At 41.1% G+C, this 25,994-nt stretch overlaps 1 protein-coding gene across 1 annotated transcript in view; it reads left to right on the top strand.

Annotated features, from left to right (window-relative positions):
• LOC146833291 (uncharacterized) overlaps window positions 1-25,994 on the top strand; it is a 315,536-nt gene that overhangs the window by 215,508 nt on the left and 74,034 nt on the right. The window contains exons 6-7 of the mRNA XM_085601001.1: window positions 11,586-11,806; window positions 12,845-12,894. Coding sequence (XP_085457127.1) covers window positions 11,586-11,806; window positions 12,845-12,894 — 271 coding nt within the window. The remainder of the gene's footprint in view (window positions 1-11,585; window positions 11,807-12,844; window positions 12,895-25,994) is intronic.

The raw sequence follows: 25,994 nt of genomic DNA on the forward strand, positions 1-25,994 counted from the left end.
GGTGATGGGGGGCTCCTCGGTTGTGGCTGGCGCTCCTTAGAAGGGGCCATGTGGGGTGTGAATGAGAGCTGCAGGGTTGTGAATGGCCTGAAAGCGGGGGGTGCAGTGGCTGGTCACTACTGGCTGCAGGGCTTGCGGACGCATAGACATGCGGAAGGAACGGAGGAGGAGACAGCGAGCTTGTGGTTGGTGGGGTGGGTGGGTGGCTGTTGGGATAAGGTTACGAATTCTCAGGAACTAGACCAGGTTTGTAGGAGAGGGTGGATAACACTAGGCTTGCCATTCAAGCACGTCAGGCGGTAGTATGGACTGGGGACTAATGCACCTTCCATTCTCAAAAAGCCATTCTGTCTGGTCTGTCGTGTGTGATGTCTTTATTGCAAATGCCGCCGGTCCTCCGGGATGTTGGCTGAATGGCCGTGTAAGAGACACCTGAACCGCTCTGCTGGTCTGTAGGGTCATCCCATTGCCATGGGATCCCGCGGCGATCTGACCTGTCCATTTACTATATATCAAAGGTTTTAAAAAAAAAAACTTGGTTCTTAAATAAATTTAGCAACTGTAACACAACCAACGTCACTTACAGATTGACATGTCCGTGTGATTTACACTATATTGGCCTTACGACCAGGAAGGTCAAAATAAGGATACAAGAGCATTTGAGCACATTGCGTGCAGGGAAACTTAGTACCAAATTGGTGCAGCATTTCCAAACCCACAAGCATGCCCCTAAGGATGTTCGTTGGGTGGTTCTTGAGAGGGTAATGGGGGACCAATACAATATGGAAACCAGACTTAGCACCAGGGAGGCACGGTGGATCTATCAGGAGGGTGCAGATCAATCTGGATTGAACGACCTTATTGAATGGAACAAAGTCAATGTATAATCCATCAATCCAACTATGGTCTCTCAGGAGTGCATATACACTCTTTTAGTTGTTTAAACTCCCCCCCGAACCCTATGAAGTCGGGTATATAAGGGAAAATATAACTACTATCGAACACGATATGGTAAATCCATCTGTCGCAGCGTGTTCAAACACCCCTTATTTTATTTCTCATGTGAGGGGAGTAGCTAAATATAAATATGGTTGTTCTATACGTAATATTGAAGACAACCCCCGCTGAAAACCACACTAGGTACATATCCTTGGCCATATTGTTCATCATGTGATTAATAAAGCATTCAATAGAAAAAGAAACTCATGTTTCAAGCACGGGCTCGGATTGTTGATTTTTGAACCCGGTTTTAGCTGTACAAACACAACAAGCTACAGCTATGCAAATCATGACCACTGGGATTTGCACAGGGGTGCATACTGCTGTGCATAGATGGTGTGGCTCTTCTAAATAAAAAACATCGTTAATTGGATGATAAAACCCACATAATATGCACTGATACATAACATATCTAATGTTCCCAACATCGATATTGAAACATCTGTTTTCTGCTTAAACAACTAAAAAAATCGAATATTTTACTAACAATTCTACCATTTAACAATGGCGACGACGTTAACAGGGCATGCATACTGAATCCCGCAGTGAAGGCGGGGACTACCAGGCGCGGTGACGTGCCGAGCGGCAGTACGTTAATAATTACGCGAGGCAACAGCCGGGCAGACACACGGTGCTGAGTTGATACCGGACCCTGTGACAGTTACGGTGAGTTTACCTTGGGCATGCTGCTTTGTAAACAGGCTAGACGGGCGCAAGGCTTTAGAATAAATAATGATAACTACTGGAGAATGTGTCCCGCTAAGTAACAAGATAGCAAGGGATAGTTCCCATCCTCCATTCGTAAATGCTATAGTGAGAGTATATGCTTGAAATAGGGGGATATGTAAACAGGCTAAACGGGGGCAAGGCTTCAAGATAAATAGTAACAACATAGCAAGGGATAGTCCCCATTTCCCCACTCGTAAATGCCATAGTGAGAGTATGTGCTTGAGATAGGTGGATATACTTAACAAATGCCAGCACGTGCGCTGTCATTTAAGACTAAGGGTATAATGGAAGAATACAGGTGTTGGAAGTTGTGCAGTTTGAATCACCTATGGTCTCATGATACTCTGCTATGCTTTACAGATTCATGATAGGAAGTGACTGGAAGAGCCTTTGAAGGAGTGATTGAACGCACATACATAAGTGCTCGAGGGTAAAGGTATGCCCATGATGGGCTACATCCCGGTAAATTTTATGATAAAAATCAGTGAGGGAAGTCTCTCATACTGCATTACGTTTTTTCTGTGATTAGATGCCAACTAATTATGTTATGTGTTGTCTGTCTATCTTTTGTTTCCCTGTGTCTCCAATAGAATTGTTTTTAATAGACAAGTGTTGGTGCAGGGTGAAGCGACAGACCCACGCCCTGAAGAAATTGCCGTGAGTCTCTCCTGTGGCAATGAAACATGTCGGCGTTTTAAATGAGCAGACACACAGCACAGAATAAAAATTGATAGCAAGTGTGATCCTGCTCAGTTTTTAGATAGGGACAAGGGGAGCGATATCTTGATCCCCAGGTCCTAATTGTGGGGTTGTATCTGGTGAACGAATTGTTGCACAGTTAATCTTTATCACACACCCTAGCACCTTGTCTTTTGGGGTTTTTCCTACTCACTCTCATTCTTCTTTACATTTTCTGTTTTGGAGTGGTGGTAGCTGATGATGAGACCTTGAGGTAGTAGGCGAGTACCTTCCTGCTTTATCCTCCCTGGTGTTGCTACCGTGAGGCACCACCATTCCTTTTCCACATCTTTTCACCACATTTAGGGTATTTATAGACACAGGTCACTGTTTACATAGATAGATTTTAATTCTTATAAACTTTTCCTTCTTTTTTGGTGATCCGTTCCTGCAGGAGTACAGATGGTGCAACCACTGGCTCAATAGACTGTCTAAATGTATGACAACTGCTTTAGGATTACAAGCTGTGATATCACCGTGTGAACAGGTCCTTTGTTGTGCATAAGTCTCAGAGTGGGGGAAGACCTGTTCTCTGCCCCTATAGCTCCTTATTGTGTTTGATTATAAATGACAATGCCTTTTATTATTGTGTTTTGAAAACCTGAAAGCGTCGCGTAAGCACACACTTTGTACTTCTAGTCATTGCTTATGAAAAGCAAGGCTGGCAGTAACTGCGCCTCTTTTACTGCCAGCCTTGCTTCTCATAAGCAAGGACTATAAGCCCAAAGTGTGCGTTTATGCACCGCTTGCAGGTTTTCAAAACAAATAAATGGCATTGTCATTTACAATGCTAATAGCTCAAACTCTTGTAAATGCGAGACCTATTTCATTGCAAATGCTTGTTCTTATTGGCTAGTGAGAAGACAATTTTACGCACCCATTTCCTTTTGAACTTTAAGGTTTCTTTCTCATCTAAATGTATTACCTGGATGAATGTAACGTTAGAACCCAGTTTATCCAGTGTGAAATTATTTCCTGTCACTTTATGGGGTTGTTTATCCTTTTGATGTTCCATGAGCCACTGTTAATGTACATTTTTGTAGGTGTCCAGTGGTCTTTCCCTATGGTAGCCCAATACAAACACCATAATTGTGAGCTAATGTTTTAAACTCAAGTAGAGCCTCTTTACACCTGCACTATACCCATGAAGAGTAGGTTTATGCTCAGCCTAGTCTAGGAGGCTGAGAAATGGAAGCTGCTGATGTACTATGGCCTCCTATACTAGCATGATTCAGCGTGAGTTACTAAAATCTCTAGAACTAAAGCAGGAGACTTAGGAAAATGTAATCAAATTCTCTTTCAGTAGGAAAAACGTGTTCAATCTTTCAACAATTTAAGTCACCCAGTCATGCAGGACAAGCACAGTCTTTGTATGTATAGCTGTAGCTTTACCTAGCTGCAAAGCAACAGCGCACTTACCAGCTGATGAGAGATTAAAGATTGTATCAAGTAACAGGTATGTTCCTATCGTGCAGAAAGGTAAGGCTCTTAGAAAAGATGCGTCTTCAATTTCTTTCTGAATGTCAGGATGATCAAAGTAATATTAATGTTGATGTATATGTTGTTTCAGTTCCTAAGCGTGTAGGTGGAGAAGGCTTTTTTCCCTTTTTGCACTTCTTTGAAGCTCATTATGAACCCAGCTGTATCTCTGCATCTCAGTCTGGAGTTTGAGTTATTTTTCTCATTATGGAAAATAACATGCTGACCTAGGAAACTGAGTCCAAATCTGCTTGTTTCTTCCGCTAGCAGAGAACATAGAAAGCCAAAATTGGTGGCATACATGAAGAAAATGGGCAGAGTAGGAGAAGAGAGAGCTAGTGGAGCATCTGCAGCCATCCCCATTGCACAGGAATAGTGCAAGTGAGGTCCAACTGCTCTCAGATGCTGCATCACCACAAATGGGTCCGATGTCTAAGGGCCCAGAATTTGTGGACCAGTGATTTCCAGGCTGGTATTTGCAAACCATGTCATTTGGAGACTGGAGACAAGGGAGAGTTGGAATAACTTAGAGCATTATCCCGTCTTGGATTACTCTGAAATAGACTTCTAGAAGGAAGGGTTTCATATTTTGTCAGGCAGGAGGTATGGTACCATGCTCTATTGTTTTTCTAGGACGTGTATCCTTTGAAGGCGAGGCATTAATAAAGTGTAATTTCAATGGATTTTGTCTTGCCTGTCAGCTGTGTGGGCGCAGATTGAAGCCATATTTGTTCATGTTTGATAGACACAATTAAATCCGAGGTCTGTTGCAGCTGTTGGTGATCAACAATAGTCTTTTTTGGGTTGAGTTTGAGGTAGGTACATAACACCCACTTCTGGATTATCGCAAGTCACTGAACTACATTAGCTGTGGAGCTTTTGAGGTAGAGTTGCAAAAGATCTTAATATTGTCAGTGTGTAAGGAACCTAGGGGTTCTATCTAGAGGTTCAAGAAGTTGCTAGAGAGGTAAGAAAGCTGGGGTGCTTAACAGTAAAACAAGTTTTTGGGGTCTTATAGTTTCTAGCTGTGTGAGGTTGTGACAGTTAGCGAATGAGCAGGCAAACCATTGAAGTGCTGTATCAGCGAAATACATGCTTGTTCCCCGTGCCTGATAGTCCAATGTTTCAAAGGCCACAGAGAGAGTGAGAAGTATCAAGAAGCAGGTATTTATTGTTGTTGAGTAGGGATTTACTATCAACTATTTGAAGAGCATCTACTTATCTGCTGCATCATTGTGTGAAGCTCAATTTGTTGTCTTGCAGGAGACTGTTATTTCTGATTTTCTTTCCAAATGCTTCTTGTGATGAAACTGTGACAAGTTTATGACTTGGGAAGACAGCAACCAACCCATCCAAAATCAGCAACCCTACAGTAAGAAACCTGCAATGATGTATCTTGATCCAACAAAGAAATACAATTCCTCCATGGGTCACCAAGCAGTACAAGTAGCCCACCAACATCAAATCTGTAAAGAATTCCCACTGGTTATCTAGTGCTGGCCTGTCTTCATCAAAGGACCAATAACTTATGTTCCTCTCTATTCCTCTAAATTATGTTTATTATCTGAGAGTCTTGGTTGCACCATAGTGATGTAGGTTCATGTTTGGAGGACCATGTTACATTGGTTCTGTGAGTTTTACATATTTCTTCCAGAATATGTTGCTAGCATCAAGACATTGTTGATATCTCTTGTGGAATAGAGGGAGCTACACAGGTTGAGGTGGTCTTCTTGAAGGGCTTCCATGGGGATGTCTTTGTAGGTCTAAAATGATAGCTTGTTTCTTTTTGGTTGACTTGAGATGTATGAAGAAGGGGATGGTAAAGTGGTCAGTCCAATCCAGGGGTTATGGGCCTTGCAGTTAAATTTGGATCAAGTTCACAGGATGAGGTCGAGGGTTTTGCCTTTGGGGGGTTAGCTGCTATCTAGGTGGCTTATTGGTCTATTGGGTCCAGCTTATGGCGGGAAGACTTGGCTGAGTGGTCACAATGAAATTGCCAAGTTCCATCCAAAGGGTACCACAAAGATCACCAACCCTCTTTCAGAGATGCAACACCTTTCAGACTTTAAAGTCTAGGATTCTTTTTGGGCCTGAGTTCAAGCCTGAGCATCCTCTTTTCTCAAGAAGCAGACAGGTGAAGAGTAGATGTTCCAGGAGGAGTACGAATCTGATCCCTACTGTTTAACTGGGGCCCAGAAGTACCCAACACTTCCCTATTGTCCATTTTGTCTCTCCAGTGGCCCACACCACTTGACACAGAAGACACATAGGTCCTCTCATTGGTGAGAACAGCTGTGTTATCTAATATTGGAGAATTTGTCGCCAAGGTGCAGTTGACTGCAAAGTTGATATTGTCTGTGTTGTCGACGACAGGGTTGACCTCATCAATGTCATCAAAGGCAGTGTTGACTCTGATGTTGTTGTCAATGGCAGGGATGTCACCTTCATTGGTTTTGTCATTGAAGGTCTCGTTGACATGTTCTTGTCATCATGGATGATATTGTCATCCATAAGGTTTCCTTTCAGGATACATATTTTGAAGATGTTTTCTTCTTTATTACCGAGTGATCCTTCTGATAATGTCTAGATGTTTAGAGACATAGTTTTCCCGTTTGCTAATTGAGGAGGTTGTTGCAAGCACTGTGCCAAATCTATCCAGTTCAGCAAACTGTATAAGTCTCCTTTTCTGTGTTGCCTTCCTGCAAGTGCTTGGAGGAGCAAGAAAGACAATAAACACACTGAGAATGTGGGTCATTAGTGTCCACAAGATGAATAAGGTTTGAAAAGAGATTTCTTCTCTCCGTCAGCCATGATGACAATTGGCGACAGTTGTCTGTCAGATAAAAGACAGAATCTACCGTAAAACAACTCTCAGTACTTCTGTGCTGAAGGTAGGGCTGGTTTAAATTCTGGTCGGATAAAAAAAATATCAGTTTTAGTTTTGTTGAAAAGGTTAGACCAGAGTTCTGGTATGGAATTCCCTCACACATAACACTCGGTTGAAATCTGAACTATGGTGATGTTGGGGAGTAGGAGAGCTTAAGCTTCCTCCTCATTGACTGAAGTTTGGGTTCCTACAAATGAGGTTAATGTGCTACTAAATAGATAATATTGTTTCAGCCTATGGCCATTTTAATACTAAGTACTGCTATTATAATGTGCAGAGGACTCCCGGTCTGACTACTGGCAATGATTCAAGCATTTGAATATATAAAAGATACCAACGGTGGAGAACTGCAGTTACAGGTAAGTAACTAATTCTATATCTGCCTCTGCCACCACTTTCCAGGCCCACTCTGCCCCCCAATTCATCATATGCAATTCTGCAAAATATAGAAAGTTCCTGTGTTTGGGAACATTTGAGCTACTCTGACACTAGAACATGGGCATGGAGCCTACTTCCCACAACTTCAAATAAGTGGTGGCCCTGTCCCTTATTTAATCTTTATGATCTAAATCAGTTACTCCCTGTGCAGAATATCATCATGATGACTTTGGCTCAGGCATTGACAGCTATCCCCAGCAATAACTCAATGTGCTGAGTGAACCCTCAAGGCCTGTCCTGAAGAAACGCAAGAAGTATTTCCAGTTAACAGTGAAACCCACACTGCCAGCAAAGAATACTGTAAATTGGTCTCAACACCTCCCCTCTGGTCTCTACCAAGGCCCTGACCCTGCTGGTGGTCTTCTTTCAGCTTCAGCAGGTTTACTTCTATACATAACTGGGTAATATTACCATTCCCTGAGCTCCAAGGGAAGGTGAAGAGTTGAGTTGATCCATGACACTCAACAGACTTGGGAGCTCAGTGAACTACCTGTATTCCTATCCTTGCCAGATTTCCCAGTCAAACCAACTCCAACTACTACAAAAGGACCACCATACCATATAATACACCACAACCCTCATAATTGACTTGCCCAGTTGATGTAAAACCTTTTTCTCCCCACCTGGCTGGAACAGGTAAGCAGGGGTAAAAATGCAAAATCTACAGCACCGTCATTGGAGTCTGTGGTATTGTTGTTCACTGCTTTAAACATCATCAAGAAACATTTGACAGGCTAAATGCACTCCTTGGACTTCAGCTAGTTCTTGCCAGAGAGATGTGCAGGCCTTTTAAATTGTTGCATCCCGTTACATGCAATAGCTTCCATTGAAGCTGGCCTTCTTAGTGCCCACAACATCGGCCTGGTGCATAAGAGAGCAAGAAGTCGTTTGTTTTTCTTGGCACTTCAGGATGTTCCAGTTGGAAAGAGTTGATCTCAGAAGCTGTCCTTAGTTCATTCCATGCGTTTTGGGGTTCCATCTCTTCTGAAAATTTTTACAGGCCCCCAAACCTTGTCAATTGAGAAGATCCAGTATAATCCGGACTTTAAATGGCCCATGTGTATTTATCTAGACTAAGGACAGTACCTGCGTTTGCCAGATCAACTGTTTGTGACCTTTATGTACAATGATGTGCTTGATAAAGCTAGGGCTACCACTGTCAGATGGTTAATGTAAGGAATCACCACAGCTGCACTCTGCTCGGGACCCAACCTCCACCCAGTTTCAGGTCACACTCCAGCATGACGTCGGCAGTGATGCAGGATAATTATATCAATGTGCCCAATATCATAGATGAAGGAAAAATGACTGGGAAGAGGGAGGGTAGAGCCAGGGAGCGGCTGAAGCTACCCTGTCTCAGGGTTCAAGTGTAGGCCTTATAAACTATTAAAGTGATGTTGATCAACTTTGTGCTATCCATTACGTTCCAAACATTAGAATCTCTGTGAGTCTTTCTCTTGTCCCATTAACACTAACCAGGTGTCAGAATCTTGGAGGAAGAGGATGGAGAGGACAGCCAATCAGGCAGAGCCTGCATTGGGCTCTCATTACACTATGGGCATGGTAGCAAGAATTACCAAGCCCATTGAGATGGCAAGTTTTGTTTTTACACACAGGGTTGGGAGATGATAGACCAGAAATGTGACAATCAGAGTGAAAACACCCTCTTTTGCATATTATACCTGAACAACTTGCATTTCCTGTTATTTCTACATCCCAGAATTACCGGGACCACCAGTAATGGCAACTCCAAGATGAGGAAATAATGGGAAGTCAGGGCCCACAGTGGCTGCTCGGTCCAATCGTGGTAGTTCAGGCCTTTTACTCCTGCTGTCCAGGTGCCCAGCTTACTATGGGTCCTTAGCAACTGGGCCAAGTATACATTTTGCACTTGGCTCTCAGTGGTAGCTGTGGTCAATCAGTCAAGTCTCCCTCGGGGGATGGTGGCTGTAGACACAGGTCAGTGAAAATGACTCATAACTCAAAATGCAAGCAGTGCACACAATAAATCAATGTCCAGTCCAATGTACATGTTAAAGAAAAAATAAGTATTTTAATTATAACTCTACACATGTAAAGGTATGTTACATTCAGAAACAATAACACAATAGTATCTATGGTGCCGCAGTACCATTTGCAGCAAGTTCCCTTGGGACCCCAAAGGGACAGTTTTAGTTTTATCTTGTCTAACGGTATGGGAGTGTTCTCTTCACAGGCAGTCCCAAGTCAAAATCCGGTACAGCGAGGTTGGGCCACTAGCAGTGAACGCACCAGCACTGGCCTACTATGGGTCCTGAGCAAATGGGCCAACTACACCTTCTGCACTTGGCTCTCAGTGGTAACTGTGGTCAATCGGTCAAGGCTCCCTCGGGGGGATGGTGGGTGTAGACACAGGTCAGTGAACATGACTCAACTCAAAATGCAAACAGTGCAAAAAATAAATCAATCTCTAGTTCAATGCTCAAGTTAAAGAAAAAATAAGTATTTTATTTATATTTCTACACATGTAAAGGTAGACTACATTCAAAAACAATAAAACAATAGTGTCTATGGTGCTGCAGTATCATTTGCAGAAAATTCCCTAGGGCCCCCAAGGGCTGGTTTTATTCTTACCTGCTCCAGTGGTATGGCAGTGTTCAGCAGTGCAGTGAGTGTCCTCGCCGCAGGAAGTGCCAAGTCTGAATCCTGTAGGGCGGAGTTCGGCCACACGTGGGGAATGCACCAACAACAGGCAGCACAGGTTCTTTATGTCAAACAGTGCTGAAGGTCAGTTTACAGTGATTGGACCTGTTCCTGCTGGGCTAACATGAAAGGGAAGCTGCTCTTCCCCCAGAACAGGGGCAGGGTGTGCTGGTATAGTCCTCCGGTTCCCAACCGAAGCTCCAACGAGGGTGTGATGTCCTCAGCAGTGTCTCATTAACTAGAGGGACTTTGTCAACTGCAAATAACAGCAGGAAGGCTCAACCTGCTGGTGACAGCAGTTCTCTTTTGATCAGAACCCTGGGCCAAAGTTGCACCGGTGGCCTCTCCTGGCATACGGGGTTGCCGCATTAATCACGATCCAGGAGCAGAACCTCCTTATGCAATTGCCCTCACTACAGTGGCCCCTCTTGGTGTACTGGGTCACTGATTTCTGCATTTACAAGCCCTGCACATCTGGCCCAAACTCAGTTCACTGGTGACCCCCCTCTGGCATACTGGGCCCCCATGATGTGGCTTGGTACTTCCCGCCCAGTGTTTCCGATATGGCTCTTAACAAGGTGGCCCACTCCGGACATGCATGAGTCCCAGAGCCAATACTGCACACAGGCAATGGGCCAATCAGTGCACAGCCTCACACCTCGCTCAGAGAATCCTTGTGCAGGGTTCCATTGGTGTCAGCAGGCAGGCAGTGTATGGATAGCCTAGCTGATGAGGGTTATGAACCTGAAACCGGTCCCAGGATGCTTGTTTCCGGTCCAGGGAAGACATGGCTTGGCAGTTCGGGCTGGACTGTTCCCATGAGGCACAGGGTCAGACTGATTTGCATATGGCCATGTCTGAACTAGGGTGGTGGAGTGAGCTAAGGAATGATGATGGATTAAACCCAGATCAGTTGACTGGGGTTTGTGAGCCCAATTGCCACTGCAACCCATTGATAGGTTACTGACACCTCAAAGTAGGCGGCAACCCTCTTGCACATGGGAAGGGGTCCTTTTGGGACCCCTTCTCCTTTGTCAATATTGCAAAAAAACATTTGTAGGAGCAGGCAGTGATCCCTGGAACCACTGCTTTTTGTTAGAAAAATATTTTTGAAACTTTTCTTTTTTCAACTGCCTCCTGTTTTCCTTTAAGGATAATAGCCTGCTTTATAAAAAATAGCTTTCTTCAAAAGCAGTCACAGACATGGTGGTCTGTAGAGCCCAGGAGGCACCATCACTCTTCTAGTGGCTCACAATTTGCAACCTACCTCATGCATACTAATGAGGCAGATCAGATTGCAACCCCCTATGAATCGCAATTTTGTGAACCAACATGTTTGACCATATGTAGCTGCACAAAAGAAATGCAATCAGTAAAAGTCGTTGTGCAAATTGCAACCACTTTTACCGAAGGCATTGTACAAACCTAAGGCCCACAGCAGTACATTCCTGATGGAGCCACATAAACGAGAAAGACAGATGGAAATGGATAGAAACTCAGACATGTCTGGAATTCATACTCACTTGTGGGTCAGGACTGTGAGCACTTGTAATATGAACATGACCATTTCCGGAGTCACTATGAGCAGTATAGTGGTCTTACTTTGGATAATTGTTTTGGTTACCTTTGATAGAACGAGGATCACCAGCGTCGGATGAAGGAGATGGAAGACCAATTTTACAAAGACATTAGTATCTACCAACAAACTATAGAACAGCAGGAGCATGCTGTTCGACTCCTGAAAGAAGATGTGGCCTGCCGCCTCCAAGAGTACCAAGAGCTGCTCAATGTTAAAATGGCTCTAGACATCGAGATCGCAACATATCGCAAGCTCCTGGAGGGCGAGGAGATCAGGTAAACCTGTGTTGGTAGCCAAAGTGTGCAGTGGAGATATGAATGCTTGTGGAACGAGGAATGGGGGCTTTTGGTGTGGTCAGATGTAGAGGATGCTACTATCCTCCTCATGGCAGGGAGGTTGTCGCCTAGCATTTTTGAATTTTCTCTGTAGTTTAATCCCTTTGATTGTACACTGAGGACATAAATGTCAATGATGCACATGTTCTTTCTGGTGTGTACTAGGGTCTTGGGTGTTGGCAGTTAAGTAGAAAATGGTCAGCGTAAGAGAAGGCTCTCAGTGAAAAGTGGAAGCCACAGGCTAGGGTGCTAATGCAAATGGTCTGTTGGACACACACCACTGATTCAGCGGGACTCAGATTCTAGGGCAGCACAACACTAGCAATAGAAGTAGTTATGTCATTAGCCAGAGATTGCCTGTTCGAATATTGTGGTTTTGCATCATGTTATTGAAGTCCGGTTTGGTTAATGGTGTCAATCATTGAGAGATAATATAATGTTCCAGTGCACCTACTAGTAAGTTTGTGCAATGGTGAGAGTAAGGTAAGTCACATTCTCAGGGATGATAATAAATGAGCACATGTTGGCAAAGGTGGTCTGTGGGCATGGAAGTGAGCTCGGGTTCACATTAGTGCAAGTGGGTTGATCAATCTCTGAGACAGACTGCCATTAGGCGTGGTGAAACATAAAAGAGTGTAGATCTGATGAGTTTCACTGGGGGAACCTATGATGGTTATACTTATGTGGAGCGCTAACAGGGAGTGAATGCCAGTCCACATAGGTGCATATGTTGGTGCAGGTGGGTAAATTAATCCTTGTGACAGACTGGCAGTAGGCGTGGTGAAGTATATAAGAGTATAAGATCTTATGAGTATCACTGAGTGAACCTATGATGGGTATACTCATGTGGAGGGCTAACAACGAGTACATGTCAGGCCACCTGGGTTCAGATTCTTTCATCCATATACCAATATATTTTATAGATAGCCTGTGTCACCGGCTCGACCACTCATGTCCAGTAATAATTTTTTCCTGTAGATTTCTCAACTCTTCACCATCATCTGCCTTCGTTCAAATCAAGAGCACAGGTGAGTTCACTCTGTGGTAAATGCAAAATGTCTTCACCTTTTAATCTTTATTTATGTCCCAACCCCCTTGTGTCAGATTCATGAGGGTTCTGCCCATCACAAGAGACCAGATCACTTTTCCATAGAGTTATTATCTGACTTGGGGCTTGATTTGGAGATTGTCAGACAGGGTACTCCACCACCAACACTGTGCGCCACCTGACTGTGCACCCACTTTATTTAAAAATAGGAGTATTGTTATGTTTAAAATGGCAGTACCCCACTGGCTCCGCCAGTTAAAACACTACACCAATGGCCAGACATAATAAGCGCTGCTGGGGTAAGTACATCAGACCGTCCAAACTATTTACAAGGGACAGACTATGTACCTTTTTTCTATTTGGGAGGGCCACGGAAAGACTGGTGGTACTGAGATGAAAATAAAGAAATAATGACCCCCCCACTCCATGGGAGAAAACTTCCATAGTTTCAAAATGTTATTTAAAAACAAAAAACTTTTGCTTTGGGAGTTTGCCTTTGAAAACCTAAAAGGTTTGTTGATCAGTTTCATGAAACATTGGGTCGTCTCAGCAAGGTTTCAGTGCCTTCAGAGGAGCCACCCTGGCCACGACTCCTTTGAATGCAAACTCATTTTTTCTGAGGACCCTGATCTGATTCCATCTCACCAGCCATAAGACCCAAACCCCACATGCCTCATTCAACAAAGAACTCAAACCCTTACTCTCTATTCAGTTACTCCACCCTTAACCCACCAAAATTATGATCATCCCAAATGAATGTATCAGACCACTGAAGAGTGTTTAAAAGAGCTGTTTTCATCTTTCTCCAAACAACACTACTATATTGAATTTTCTGCCTAAACACACACCATTTTTAACAGTCGTAAAGTGCTGTGATACCCTACTGGCTCCGGTTAGTGATATATGAAAACATAAATAAATAAATGCAGAGCTGAGATATAGGAACAATACATGTCACAGAACTCTAGCAATTTTGCGTCACGTCTTGGGCTAAAGAGCAGCGTTCTTTGAGAAACAGCTATGAATCATCCATTTCCAGCTGAGAGAATGGGAGTGGTGAGCCCACAAGGGCTTCTGCCTTACCCCAAGATATAGCCCTCGAGTCAGCAATGAAGGGGTGCCATGACAGGTGTTTGAATCAGCTTCTGTGAAGGCTCTGCTTGTGATCAACGATGAACACATTCTGGCCTCAGGGGGATTCTCCTACATGAATAGACCACAACAGTCAGAATAGCTCTTCTCTGTGCTATGTATATTGCACTGGATTTATAAGGAAGAACACAAGATTCAGATTCGGAGTGTCAGTGGTGTTGTAGGGTGCATCAATAGGCGCTGCTCACCACCTAATCCCTGGGGACCAACATACAGTTCCCTTTATTCTCCTGTTCGGTTTCAAACATTTGAGTGAAAAAACATTAGATATTTGTAATTTGGAAAATTGGCTAGCAGTTTCATTCTATTTGTGGTTGCTACTTTGTGATATATATATATAAATATATATATATATCCTCTGAAAAAAATTAAGGTTTTTTGGTGCGTTACAGTTAGGCTGACATTTCACTTGTACAAAACCAGAGAAATTAAGCAGGTATAGTTAGCTAAGCTAACAGGCAACTTGCGCCCCGCAATGCACTGCTTATGATCTCACATATTACATCACTCACAACTATAACGCCCCTGTAACCTTTGGCTTTTTCAGTGAATTTCTAAGGTTCTTTTAATTCTATTTCCTAACTATAATGTCCCTGTAACCTTTGTTTTTTTTTCAGTGAATTTCTCTGGTTTTTCAAAATCTATTTCCTAGCTATAATGTCACTGTAGCCTTTAGTCTTTCAGTGAATTTCTAAGGGGTTTTTAATTTTATTTCATAACTATAATGTCCTCGTATTTTGTTCTATGATTATAGGTATTGCACATTACATGTGCATGGTGCACCACTTATTGTTGTATTTGTCATGTATTTAATTAAAAAATACAACAGTCATCTTATTTCAAGATATTTTTGGTTTTCACGATGACGCCACCATTGCAGAAGACACCTGGCGAATACCGCATGTTTTTGAAATGTATGACATTGGTGGTGCGAATACCACCTGTTTTTCAGAAAGTGTTAAACAGGTATATAGACATGTTTTATTTAAAGTTAGAGTCTAGCTGTTTAGTAAGATATTTATTTAACTTTCCTCTTTGTATACATTTGTTGAAAAAATTACATCTGTAATGCATTTTTCTTGTTTGCGGCGCCACCGGAAGTTGCGATGATGTCGGCAGTCATGAAAACCACATGTTTTTGGCAAAGTGTTAAACACACATATAGACATGCTTTATTTAGCGTTTGAGTCTAGCTGTTTAGTAAGATCTTGATTTAAAGTTCCCCTTTGGATGCATTTGTTGAAAAAAGTGCATCTGAAATGTATTTTTCTTGTTCGTGGTGACACTGGAAAGTCGTGATGACATCGGTGGTCGCTAATACCACGTGTTTTTGGTAAACTGTAAAACTCATATATTGAAATATTTACATAAATTTTGACTGTACCCGTTTAGGAGCATATTGGTTTCCGTTTATTTTCTCAATGCATTTGTCAAAAAGAGCAGCTCCCAAAAATACCTTTCCATTTTTGCGTTGATGCTGGAAGTCAGGACTACGTCGGTACTCACGAATAGCATGTGACTACCAAATAAAATTATCTCTTTGGTTTACCCAGTTTCCTTTATGAAAGGAAGTAAAACAACATTTCTCCCTTCTTGAACTTTCCAGGTATTGGTTAGTTTATTATAGGAGCTGTCCAAAACTGATTTTCAACATTGTGCTGATTTCTTGCTATTTTTTGCAAAAATAAAATGGCATCAAAAGAACCACAGAAAGACCTAAAACTGGTTGAAGTTCAAGAGCAGGAGGTCCCAGCTGCACAAGAAGAGTCTTCTGATAAAGAATTACCAAAGAATAGCTTGGAATTTTTTCACTATTCCATCTGGTGAATCGAAAATCACAGCTTAATTGGTGAGGTGCTGCTTATGTCAGAAGAGATTATCTTGAGGTACAGCAAAAACATATGGTGTACACATGCTGTACTACTTGAAAACATACTACAAGAAGCAACTTAAAATTGTACAGAGAGTGGGAAAAGGAGAAGGAGCATCAGCCTTCAGACCTCCAACCTCTGTTCCTGGTGACAAAGTTCCAGCTAATGACCAATTTATAAAATACATCAGTATTTTTAGTCAGTGCTCACAATTATGTTACTTTTGTTGCCATTTTATATTTGGAAAAAAAAATGAGGAAACCCCCCAAAAAAAACAATCTGTTCTGAAAAAAATAGTTCTTTCCAGAACCGCCTTTTCTGGTTAGAAAAAGATACGTTGAATGAATGAGTGCATGAGCGGTGTATGGATGTTAGAACGAGCACATGAGTGGTGCATGGATGATTGAATGAGTGTATAAGTGGTCTGTGAATGTTGGAATGAGTGCAAGAGTACTGTCTGGGTGAATCTTTCAGTACATTGGTAGTGTCTGGGTGATTGTATGAGAGCATCTGTAGTGGCTGGTTAATTGTATGACTGCATGGGTACTGCCTCAGTGATTAAATGAGTGCATGGGTTGTTCCTGGGTGATTGGATAACTGCATGGGCAGTGTGTGGGTGATTGGATGAGTGCATGAGTGTTGTCTGGGTGTTTGGATGTGTGCACTGATAGAGCCTGGGTAATTGTATGACTGCTTGGGTAGTGCCTGGTTGATTGGATGAGTGTGTGTGCGGGCCTGGGTGAAAGGATGAGTATGTGGGTAATGCAAGGTGATTCGATAAGTGTATGAGTAATTGGATGAGTGCATGGGAAGCACTTGGGTGATTAGATGACTGCATAGGCAGTGCCTTGGTGATGAGTGCATGAGTACTGCCTAGATGACTGGATGAGTGCATAAGTAGTGCCTGGGTGATTGAATCACTGCATGAGTAGTGCCTGGGTGATTGTAGATGTGCATGGGTGGTTCCTGGGTGAATGGATGAGTACATGTGTAGTGCCTGGGTGATTATATGAGTGCATCAGTAGGGCCTGGGTGACTGCATGAGTGCATGCATAGTGCTTGGGTAATTGGATAAGTGTATGGGTAGTGACGGGTTCATTAGATGAGTACATATGTAGTGCCTGGGTGATTGGATGAGTGCATGGGTAGAGTTTAGGTGATTGGAAAAATGTATGGGTCCTTCCTGGGTGATTGCATGAGTATATGGGTAGTACCAGGGTGATTTGATGTGTACCTGAGTAGATAGTTCCTGGGTGATTGGATGTGTGCTTCGGTAGAGCCTGGTTTATTTTATTACTGCATGGGTGGTGTCTGGTTGATTGGATGAGAGCCTGGGTTGTGACTGGGTGATTGGATGGTGGTATGAGTAGTGCCAGGATGATTGGATGAGTGCATGAGTTGTAACTGGGTAATTGGATGAGAGCAAGAGTAGTGCCTCAGTGGTTCTATGAATGCATGGGTAGTGCTTGGGTGAGTGGATGGCTGCATGGGTACTACCTGGGTGATTGAGTGCATGAATCATTTCTGAATGTTTGGATGAGTGTATGGGTAGTGCTGGGTATTTGGATAAGTGCATAGGTAGTGTGTCGGTGATTGGTTTAGTATATGGGTACTACATGGGTCATTGCATGAGTGCAAGTGTAGTTTCTGGATATTGAGATGAGTATATGAGTAGTGACTCAATGGCACCAACACTAGATTAGTGATTTGATACACACAATCTATCCAGATCTGCAACCACTGTGAAAAAATATAAACAATGTAAAATGTATTCGGATTTCATTTTCAACATTAGACAACCAAAACAAGATACAATATTTTTACTCCAAAACTTTAATACAACATAGTAAACTGTTTTGCTGTTTTTAGCTTTCACACTTCTTCATTTCCAACAGTGGTCTGTATGAAGCATCATCATTAAACAGTAGGGAAAAACTATCAATGGATTGTAAAAAAACAAAACACAAATGCGTACAGTACATCATTACAACTATGTGACACTGTGCATCCCACTCATTACCGGTTTGTTAATAGTGGGTTGCTGATCGAATACTAACATATTGAAATCAACGATATATTAAAACGGTTTCTAATATTTTTAAATCTGGTACATAATGTCCAATAACTATGCGGCAGTCTTCATTTTGGATATCCTGTTGTAAACATCATCTCAGTCAGGCCAAATTATGTCTAAAATTTTCTTGGTACATGTAAAAAATACATAACAGACAGAAGTTGCTATAGAAGAAACACATTTTTCTTTTATTTAGTGGTGAAGAGACTTCTTAGATGCAACTTAAGGCTGCTGGTGTTTTAGTACTCCATATAGTTTTAACTGTAGTAACTGAATGTAGTCCTGTAATGTTTTATAACCTCCTTTCACATAGTTAAAAAGGGTCTTTCATTTCTAACAGCTTGCTGTAGACAATACCCCTAATAGCCCAAATATTATCTCAGAAACAAATAATCCATATACATGTCAACCCAATACCACATTTTGTTTTCCTACGTTTGCCTTAGAACCTTGGTTCTAGAAATAGCAGATATGAGTTTGGAAATTTTTTAGGAAGTCTTGATTTGAATTTCATTTGTATGTCATTGTACTATGTCCATCCGGTTTGACATCGTAAATATATTGTGTAGTGTTCAGAAGTTATATTAACTCCTTCATGAAATATGATTGCTGTAGTTGTGAAAGTTCTTTTTGAAATAGAAACTTGTCCAGCTATGAAGTTTGTAATTTCAGTTTCTAATTCAGTACCATCCACTCTGCAACCTTGTAGCATGACTGACATATTTTCCATACCTTTATAGTAACAACGTAGATATAAGTTCTGATCTGCAGTTTGGACAGATAATATCTTAATGGGCGTTTTTAGTCAAATAATCCATATACATGTCAACCCAATACCACATTTTGTTTTCCTACGTTTTCCTTAGAACCTTGGTTCTAGAAATAGCAGATGAGTTTTGAAATTTTTTAGGAAGTCTTGTTTTGAATTTCATTTTTATGTCATTGTACTATGTCCATACGGTTTGACATCGTAAATATATTGTGTAGTGTTCAGAAGTTATGTTAACTCCTTCATGAAATATGATTGCTGTAGTTGTGAAAGTTCTTTTTGAAATAGAAACTTGTCCAGCTATAAAGTTTGTAATTTCAGTTTCTAATTTAGTACCATCCACTCTGCAACCTTGTTGCATGACTATGACATACTTTCCATACCTTTGTAGTAACAACGTAGATATAAGTTCTGATCTGCAGTTTGGACAGATACTATCTTGATGGGCGTACTTAGTTAAATTTTCAAAGGGCCCAGCTTTACAATCTGGTAATATCAAGTAGAGGAATCGTTCCAAATTGATTTCAGTGCTTGACTTGAATTCACAATCTTCACAGTTATGGTTCAATGTATAAGTTAAACCAAATAATTCACTGATATTCACATCTACTTCCTCTAATAATCCTAGCTACCATTAAAATTCTTGAGCATCCTGCTGAAGATTTTAAGAAAATACTACTGATCCAGTACACTCATCTGTGAGTTTTCTTATCCCAGAAGCAGAATGTATAATGATTCTTAGTTCTTCAAGTAAACTACATAGTTGTGAAGACATTCTTTTACCTAGTTTTCTTTAATAATATTTGGAAAATGAGGCAAATGGTACAGTCCATTTCTCACTAAATTTGCATAACAGTTTACTCCAGATTTATTATCAAAGTGATAGCCTTCCATTTCCTCATTGTATTGTAGGTTTCTTTTCTTAGGACCTTGTGATTTTTCTTTTTCTTCATCTTTCAGTTCAGCTCTGCTAGACTCCTTTGATATTTTATGCTTTGGACACATCATCGTTTTTTCAAACACAGGCTACTGGCCTAAATGAGGTGCATATTAACCTCTTAACCGATTATACTCACTCACACAGCTCAAATCAGCATTTACTTTCTTCTCATCAAAATCAATCAAAAATAAACAAGACAATTTTTACAGATACACAACTATTTTTCTAAACCTGCAGTTTTCAACACAGACTTTTCTAAACTATCCAATTTTGATTGCAGTTTTTCTGTTACTAGCAATGTAACTCCTTGATATTCTATTTTATCATTTGCTCTAATTTCAACGATCTCTTCTTTTTCCAGTTACATTAATTGTTCATTGAATTTACTAGGGTCTTTTGAAAATGTAACTAAAAACGCCCCTTAAGGCTTCTCTTCCTTAACAATCAATCAATCAGTACATTTGTAAAGCGCACAACTCACCCATGAGGGTCTCAAGGTGCTAGGGGGAGTGGGGGTGCTGCTACTGCTCGAACAGCCAGGTCTTGAGGAGTCTCCTGAATGTCAGCAGGTCCTGGGTCTCTCACATGCGGATGGGGAGGGTGTTCCATGTCTTAGCGGCGAGGTGGGAGAATGATCTGCCGCCGGTCGCTCGTCAGATGCGGGAAACGGTGGCGAGGTCGGTAGAGCGAAGCTGGCGGTTCGGGGTGTAGAAGGTGAATCATTCGTTGGGGTACACTGGTCCGGTGTTGTGGAGTGCTTTGTGAGCGTGGGTGAGGAGTTTGAAGGTGATCCTCTTGTTGACGGGGAGCCAGTGCAGGTCTTTCAAGTGGGCTGTGATGTGGCTGTGGTGGGGGATGTCGAGCATGAGGTGTGCGGAGGCGTTCTGTATGCGTTGTTATACATTACTGCTGCAACTGCACCATTAGTTGGAAATAGATTCTTGATAAGACAGGTTTGTAGTGCTCTCTTTCCTTCTTTTCTGAGGACTGCCATTCAGATATCCTTTAGTATATCTCCATATTGAATATCTGATGCTTGGCACATATTTCTGATTAACTCTTTGTATTCAAAGTTTTCCCAAATGTTTACATTTTCAATACTACCTAGTGAATTCCTAGTTTCATTATGTAGTAGTGTCTTGAATGCAGCTTGTACTTTGACTGGAGTTAGTTGAAGCAGGCCTCCGAAGTCTATTAAGTGTTTTCCTCTGAAAGGGCATCATAGCTAGTTTTTAATATTTGTTGCATTCTTATATGTATAAAAGCTAACATTAGACTAGACACCATGCTCACTTCATCAATGATTAGTAGCTTTAATTTTTTTAATACTCTTGCCACATCATGACAAGAATCACCAGATATTTTATTGTGTTCTAATTTATTGTCGTGTTCAACAGGCAGCATAAATAATCGGTTAAGGGTAACTCCTTTAAAATTATGTGCAGCTAGGCTTGTTGGTGCAGTAACTACAAAAGAAAAATTGGAATATGTTGTCTTCTATGGATAACTTGTCAGTGCTTTGATCAAGAAGCTTTTTCCAGTTCCAGCTTGACCAACTATGTACAATGCAACTGGTTAATATGTAGAATATAAACTCTTTTTTCTCATGCAGTAATCCATGTTCTATTTTACCTTTTACTTCATCAAAAAATTCTTTCTGATCTGTATTCAATTGCTGTATTAGTTGTTCCAGTTTCTTGTCTTGCTTGCTGCATTGTATTCTCCATCGAATTCTTGGCTATTGCAGTTTCATTTTGAATGATTGGTTGTCGAAGAGGATCTTGACTTTCAGGTACTGAACTTTGACTGCTCTGAGAACCCTCTTGCTATCTCAGCAGCAATTGTTTCTTCTTGATCAATCTCATCTCTCAACATTTGAAGATACACTGGGAACATAGCTCACTCAATGGTATATTTCACAGTGTTGAGTGAGTATTCATAACAGTCAAATTATTCATGTAGCTCACTTTCAGTTTGCGATGGCTTGAGCAACAGGTCTAATAGAAAAACTCTCTTTTGTCTGGAGTTTGGCAACTTAGCTTTCTATGGTTGATTACATTTCCTTTGTTATGTCTGACCAAACATTCTTCACATCCATCAACAACAAATTTTCCATCTTGTATGTTTTCACTGACATTATTTCTGTATATATAATGTTGAAGTATTTTATACAGACACATATTTTCTAGATGAAGACTTCTTCTTGGATAGTATGTCTCCAGCATGTTAGTCTTCAGAATATCTGTACTGTGTAGCTCAAATTCAGCAAGATTTTGGATTTCAGAAAAAGACTTCAGTACTCTGTGAAGAGTATTAGCAAACCCTAAACTCACCCAAAGAACTCCTCTAGATTTATAAAGCAAACTAGCTCAGCTTAACTGGTCTGCACATTCATAAGAGTCGATCTCTTTGTAAGAAAGTATTTTCAAACTAAAACTGTACAATTTCTTAGTAAGAATCTCTTCTGCTGAAATCTCCTCCCACATCATCTTCATCTCGGTTTTCTATGACTTCATTATATAAAAGGTGACGTACCGAGCAACAGCAATTGAATTATCTGCAACAAACTGTAGATCCATGTTTGCATTCCACATCTTTCAAAAATGACAGGATTGTAGTCATTGTTGTATTTTGAAGCTTCTGTTCTTCTAAGTTTGTACGTGGTCTTTGGTGATTGGTGTGAGAGTGTGTCTGACTGCAGACAAAAAGCTGTTAACTCTTCCTCCTGAGATCACGGGTCATGGAAATCCAAAACGACATCTTTTGTAAAAAAAAAAAACCCTTTCCATTTATATATTCTACAACAGTTTTTTCATACCTATCATTTTGGAATTGTAGAACTTGTTGTTTTAACATTTTGGCAACACTTTCATTTGGGATGATGCAAGTCACATACTTCTCTATGAAAGACAACACAGAATCCTTGGAGTCTGTTCTAAACTTTGGGACATCTTTTACCCATATTAACATGTGAATATGTGAAGCCCCTCTGGTGGATTACTTTTGTTGCAGTTAAAAGCCATCATAGCTTGAAATCTGTGGTTAAAATATGTGAAAACGTTTTCAAGGTCCAATGAACAGAGTTTGCCTGGTGTCTTTAGATTTATGTTTTTATATTTGAATTTGCCTCTATCAAGAACTGAAGCAGGTCATCACATGCATACTCAGCACAACAAAGGGGCCAATTACGATGTCGATCGGAATTGCCTCTGCCCGATACCATTGCGATTCAGGACCAACCAACAGGCGGACGGCGGTTACAAGTGCCTGATCACGATGTGACCAAACACTGCAGTAGGCCGCACGGGCAAGAGGGCCCTCCTAGGGACCCTCAAAGTCACTCCCTGACAGCCTTTCCTTGTCAGAAAGGACAGCACGGAAAAGCTGTCTGAGTCCGACATTGTAATCCCGTCACAATGACCGGCCAGTTCAAGTCTCGACCACCGACATCATAATCAGATGGTCAGATTGGAAACCAACCACACCGGTCAGAAAACCTCCAACGTGGTTGGAAAGCTTCCGACTAGCAGTTGGAGGCTTTCCGACCGACATCGTAATCGGCCCCTCAGTGTTACAAACCATGTAGGTGCTCTTAAATTTCTCAACATGCATTTTAGTTCACTTTGACGATGATACCAATATTAATTGGTTCGATGCTAGCAAGCCATGAGATTAATCAAGTTGTATTCCAGCTGTTCATCTTTTCCATGAATTTTCTCTACAAATTCTGTTGCAGATAGATTTTGCAGATTTATTCCTGCTTTCAAAATGTGATTTATGGCATAAGACAATGTGGACAAATCCCTTTCAAATAATAGATGAAACATATAAGGGATATATTGATGAAATCTAGGCTCCTCTAAAAGTCTACTACATCTGTACTCGGCCGCAGGTATTTGTACAGACCGATCATCATTCCTACCACCTACTCCTGTAGATAAGACATGAGGGAAAAAGCGAGCTTCTAAACTTGTTTCCCATATACTTAAGGGAGTTTATGTTGCTTCTTCTAGTTGGTATAGATCAATAGCATCTCCAACAATTTATTTTGCATGTAGGGGATGGATGCTGTATTGTTGATAAATTTCTTCTTCTCTGCATCAATCCACTTTTTCTATCTGACCTGTGGATGATGTATTGTCCTCCATATGTGTGATATCTTGAAGAATATCTGCATTTTAATAATATATGTTATTTTGTACCAGATATGAAGCTGAATGTTTTACTTTACTAACATCTACTAACTCTTGCCATATCTTTTTACTCTTGGTCAGTACACCATTTAGTAGAATTACAAATCCCTCTTCCAAATTTCTATGTACCCCTAATATTTCCCTTAAAATCTAATGCAAGTATACAACTCTACTTTGTAGACCTTTCTGGAGCTCAGTTGGCGGTAATTTCCCTGTCTTTGTCTCCATGCGAACTATAGCTTGAAATTGATGTATAGACTGTATTAATATGGATTAATAAACATTCAAATCCTTAAGTACTTCTGGAACAGGTTCTATTTCTAAGTAGTTGTCTACTGCTCTAGGAGCATTTTGTTTTCCTCTAACTTATTACAGCACTACTTACATATACCTTGTTGGGTGGATAAGTCTAATCGTCCCGCTACAAATAAATGATCAGCAAATTCACACCATTTATCATTATTCTCTTTTTCAGATTTAATGTACAAAGCAAAATTACAAGTTTTACTTTTTTTAGTGTGTGTGTGTGTCAACAAGATATACAAGCATAGTTGTGTTGCTCTGAACAAACTGCTTTAAAGTTTCTAATCTCTTTTTCCAAATTACCAACACTATTATCCCTCCTTCTGTTCCACAACTCTTGTTGTTTTCCAACTCTTCATTTTACCTACACTCCTGTTCCGGTCCAAAGAAACAAAATTGAACATCATTACAAACCTTTTCTACTTCTACTACTCTACCATGCAAAAGAGCATCCATTTTTCATTTCATAATATTTTCCAGATTCATAAACTGCATGCACTAATATGTTGTCTTACAGATAGCCTTCTTCATTAAAGAAAGGCTTAGTCCTTGAAGTATGAATCAATTCACCATTAAAAACTTTGTAAAAGTTACTTCTATTAACAATTCTTTTCTTTTGGCTCTGTCTACTCATAGACAACACTATTTTGTCCAGTGTCTTCATTCTGTTTAAAACCAAGAGAGTTTCCTCTTTAGAGCAAACGCCTTATCAACTACACCTTCAATAAATTCCTTTTGTCTAATTGCTTGTGTTCTTTTTTATACTTCTTCATAGCTGCTAACAAGTTGCAAAGTACTGTAGTAGGGAACATTCTGCTTCTGATTTTCTTGAACTGCCTTCTGCTTAAAATCTCTCCTTTTTTCAAAAACATGTTACTTTTTGTGCTTTGATACTCAGTTATAGTTTTGTTTTTCTCTACTTTTTTTGGCACTTTTTCCAGTTGTGCTTAAACAATTTGAATACATGTCTTGGTGCTTTTACCAGCAGCTTTTTCTCTATGACGTCTTTTCTTGTTTTTTTGCCCCTTTTGTCTCTCAGTTCTAATAAGATGCTCTAGTTGCTGCTGCTTGTTTCTCCTCTGACTGATTGTTTGCATAGTAAATCTCTGTAGATAACTTGAGATTGATGTCTGAAAACAAAATGGGGAAGTATTCATCAGTTAATTACATAGCATCACAATATATATTTTAACTATTTAAACATTTAGGGGCCGAATACGATCTCACTCGGAGAGCCTCTGACCTGGGGCGGGAGGCTTTCTGAGATCATCGGTTTCACTTCGGACCACATAATTACAATTTAGGCAGTCGGAAGTGAAACCAGCTGGTCATTCTGTCTGTATTCCGATGAGCTCAAGGAGCACGTCGTACAGTCGGAGACTGGCCCGTAATCCATTTGGACAGCGTTTTACACCGGCCTGATGACGATGCACAGTTTGCAGCAGGCTTTCCATGCCGGGCTTTCTGACATGGAAAGCCTGACAGAAAGTGAGTTTGGGGGCCCCTTACAGTGCCCCCTTCTGTTTACGGCCTCCAGTTAAGGGCTGAGGTGACACCTATGGTGCCCCTTGTTAGTCCCTGCACCGTGTGGCAGGTACCCTGAGGTGCCTGCCACATGATGCAGGGATGAACACAGCATCCCATTTTCTTATGGGAGGATGTGCTACGGCCGGGTTACAGCTGTAGCACATGCTCCCATAGGGAAATGTGAGTATGTGACCACACCATTTGTGTTCGCATAGTAATTAGGTGGTTGGGACTGCCGACCGGAGGTTAGT

This window comes from Triturus cristatus, chromosome 4_2 (assembly GCF_964204655.1).
Source record: "Triturus cristatus chromosome 4_2, aTriCri1.1, whole genome shotgun sequence".
In the NCBI taxonomy this organism is placed as follows: Eukaryota; Metazoa; Chordata; class Amphibia; order Caudata; family Salamandridae; genus Triturus; species Triturus cristatus.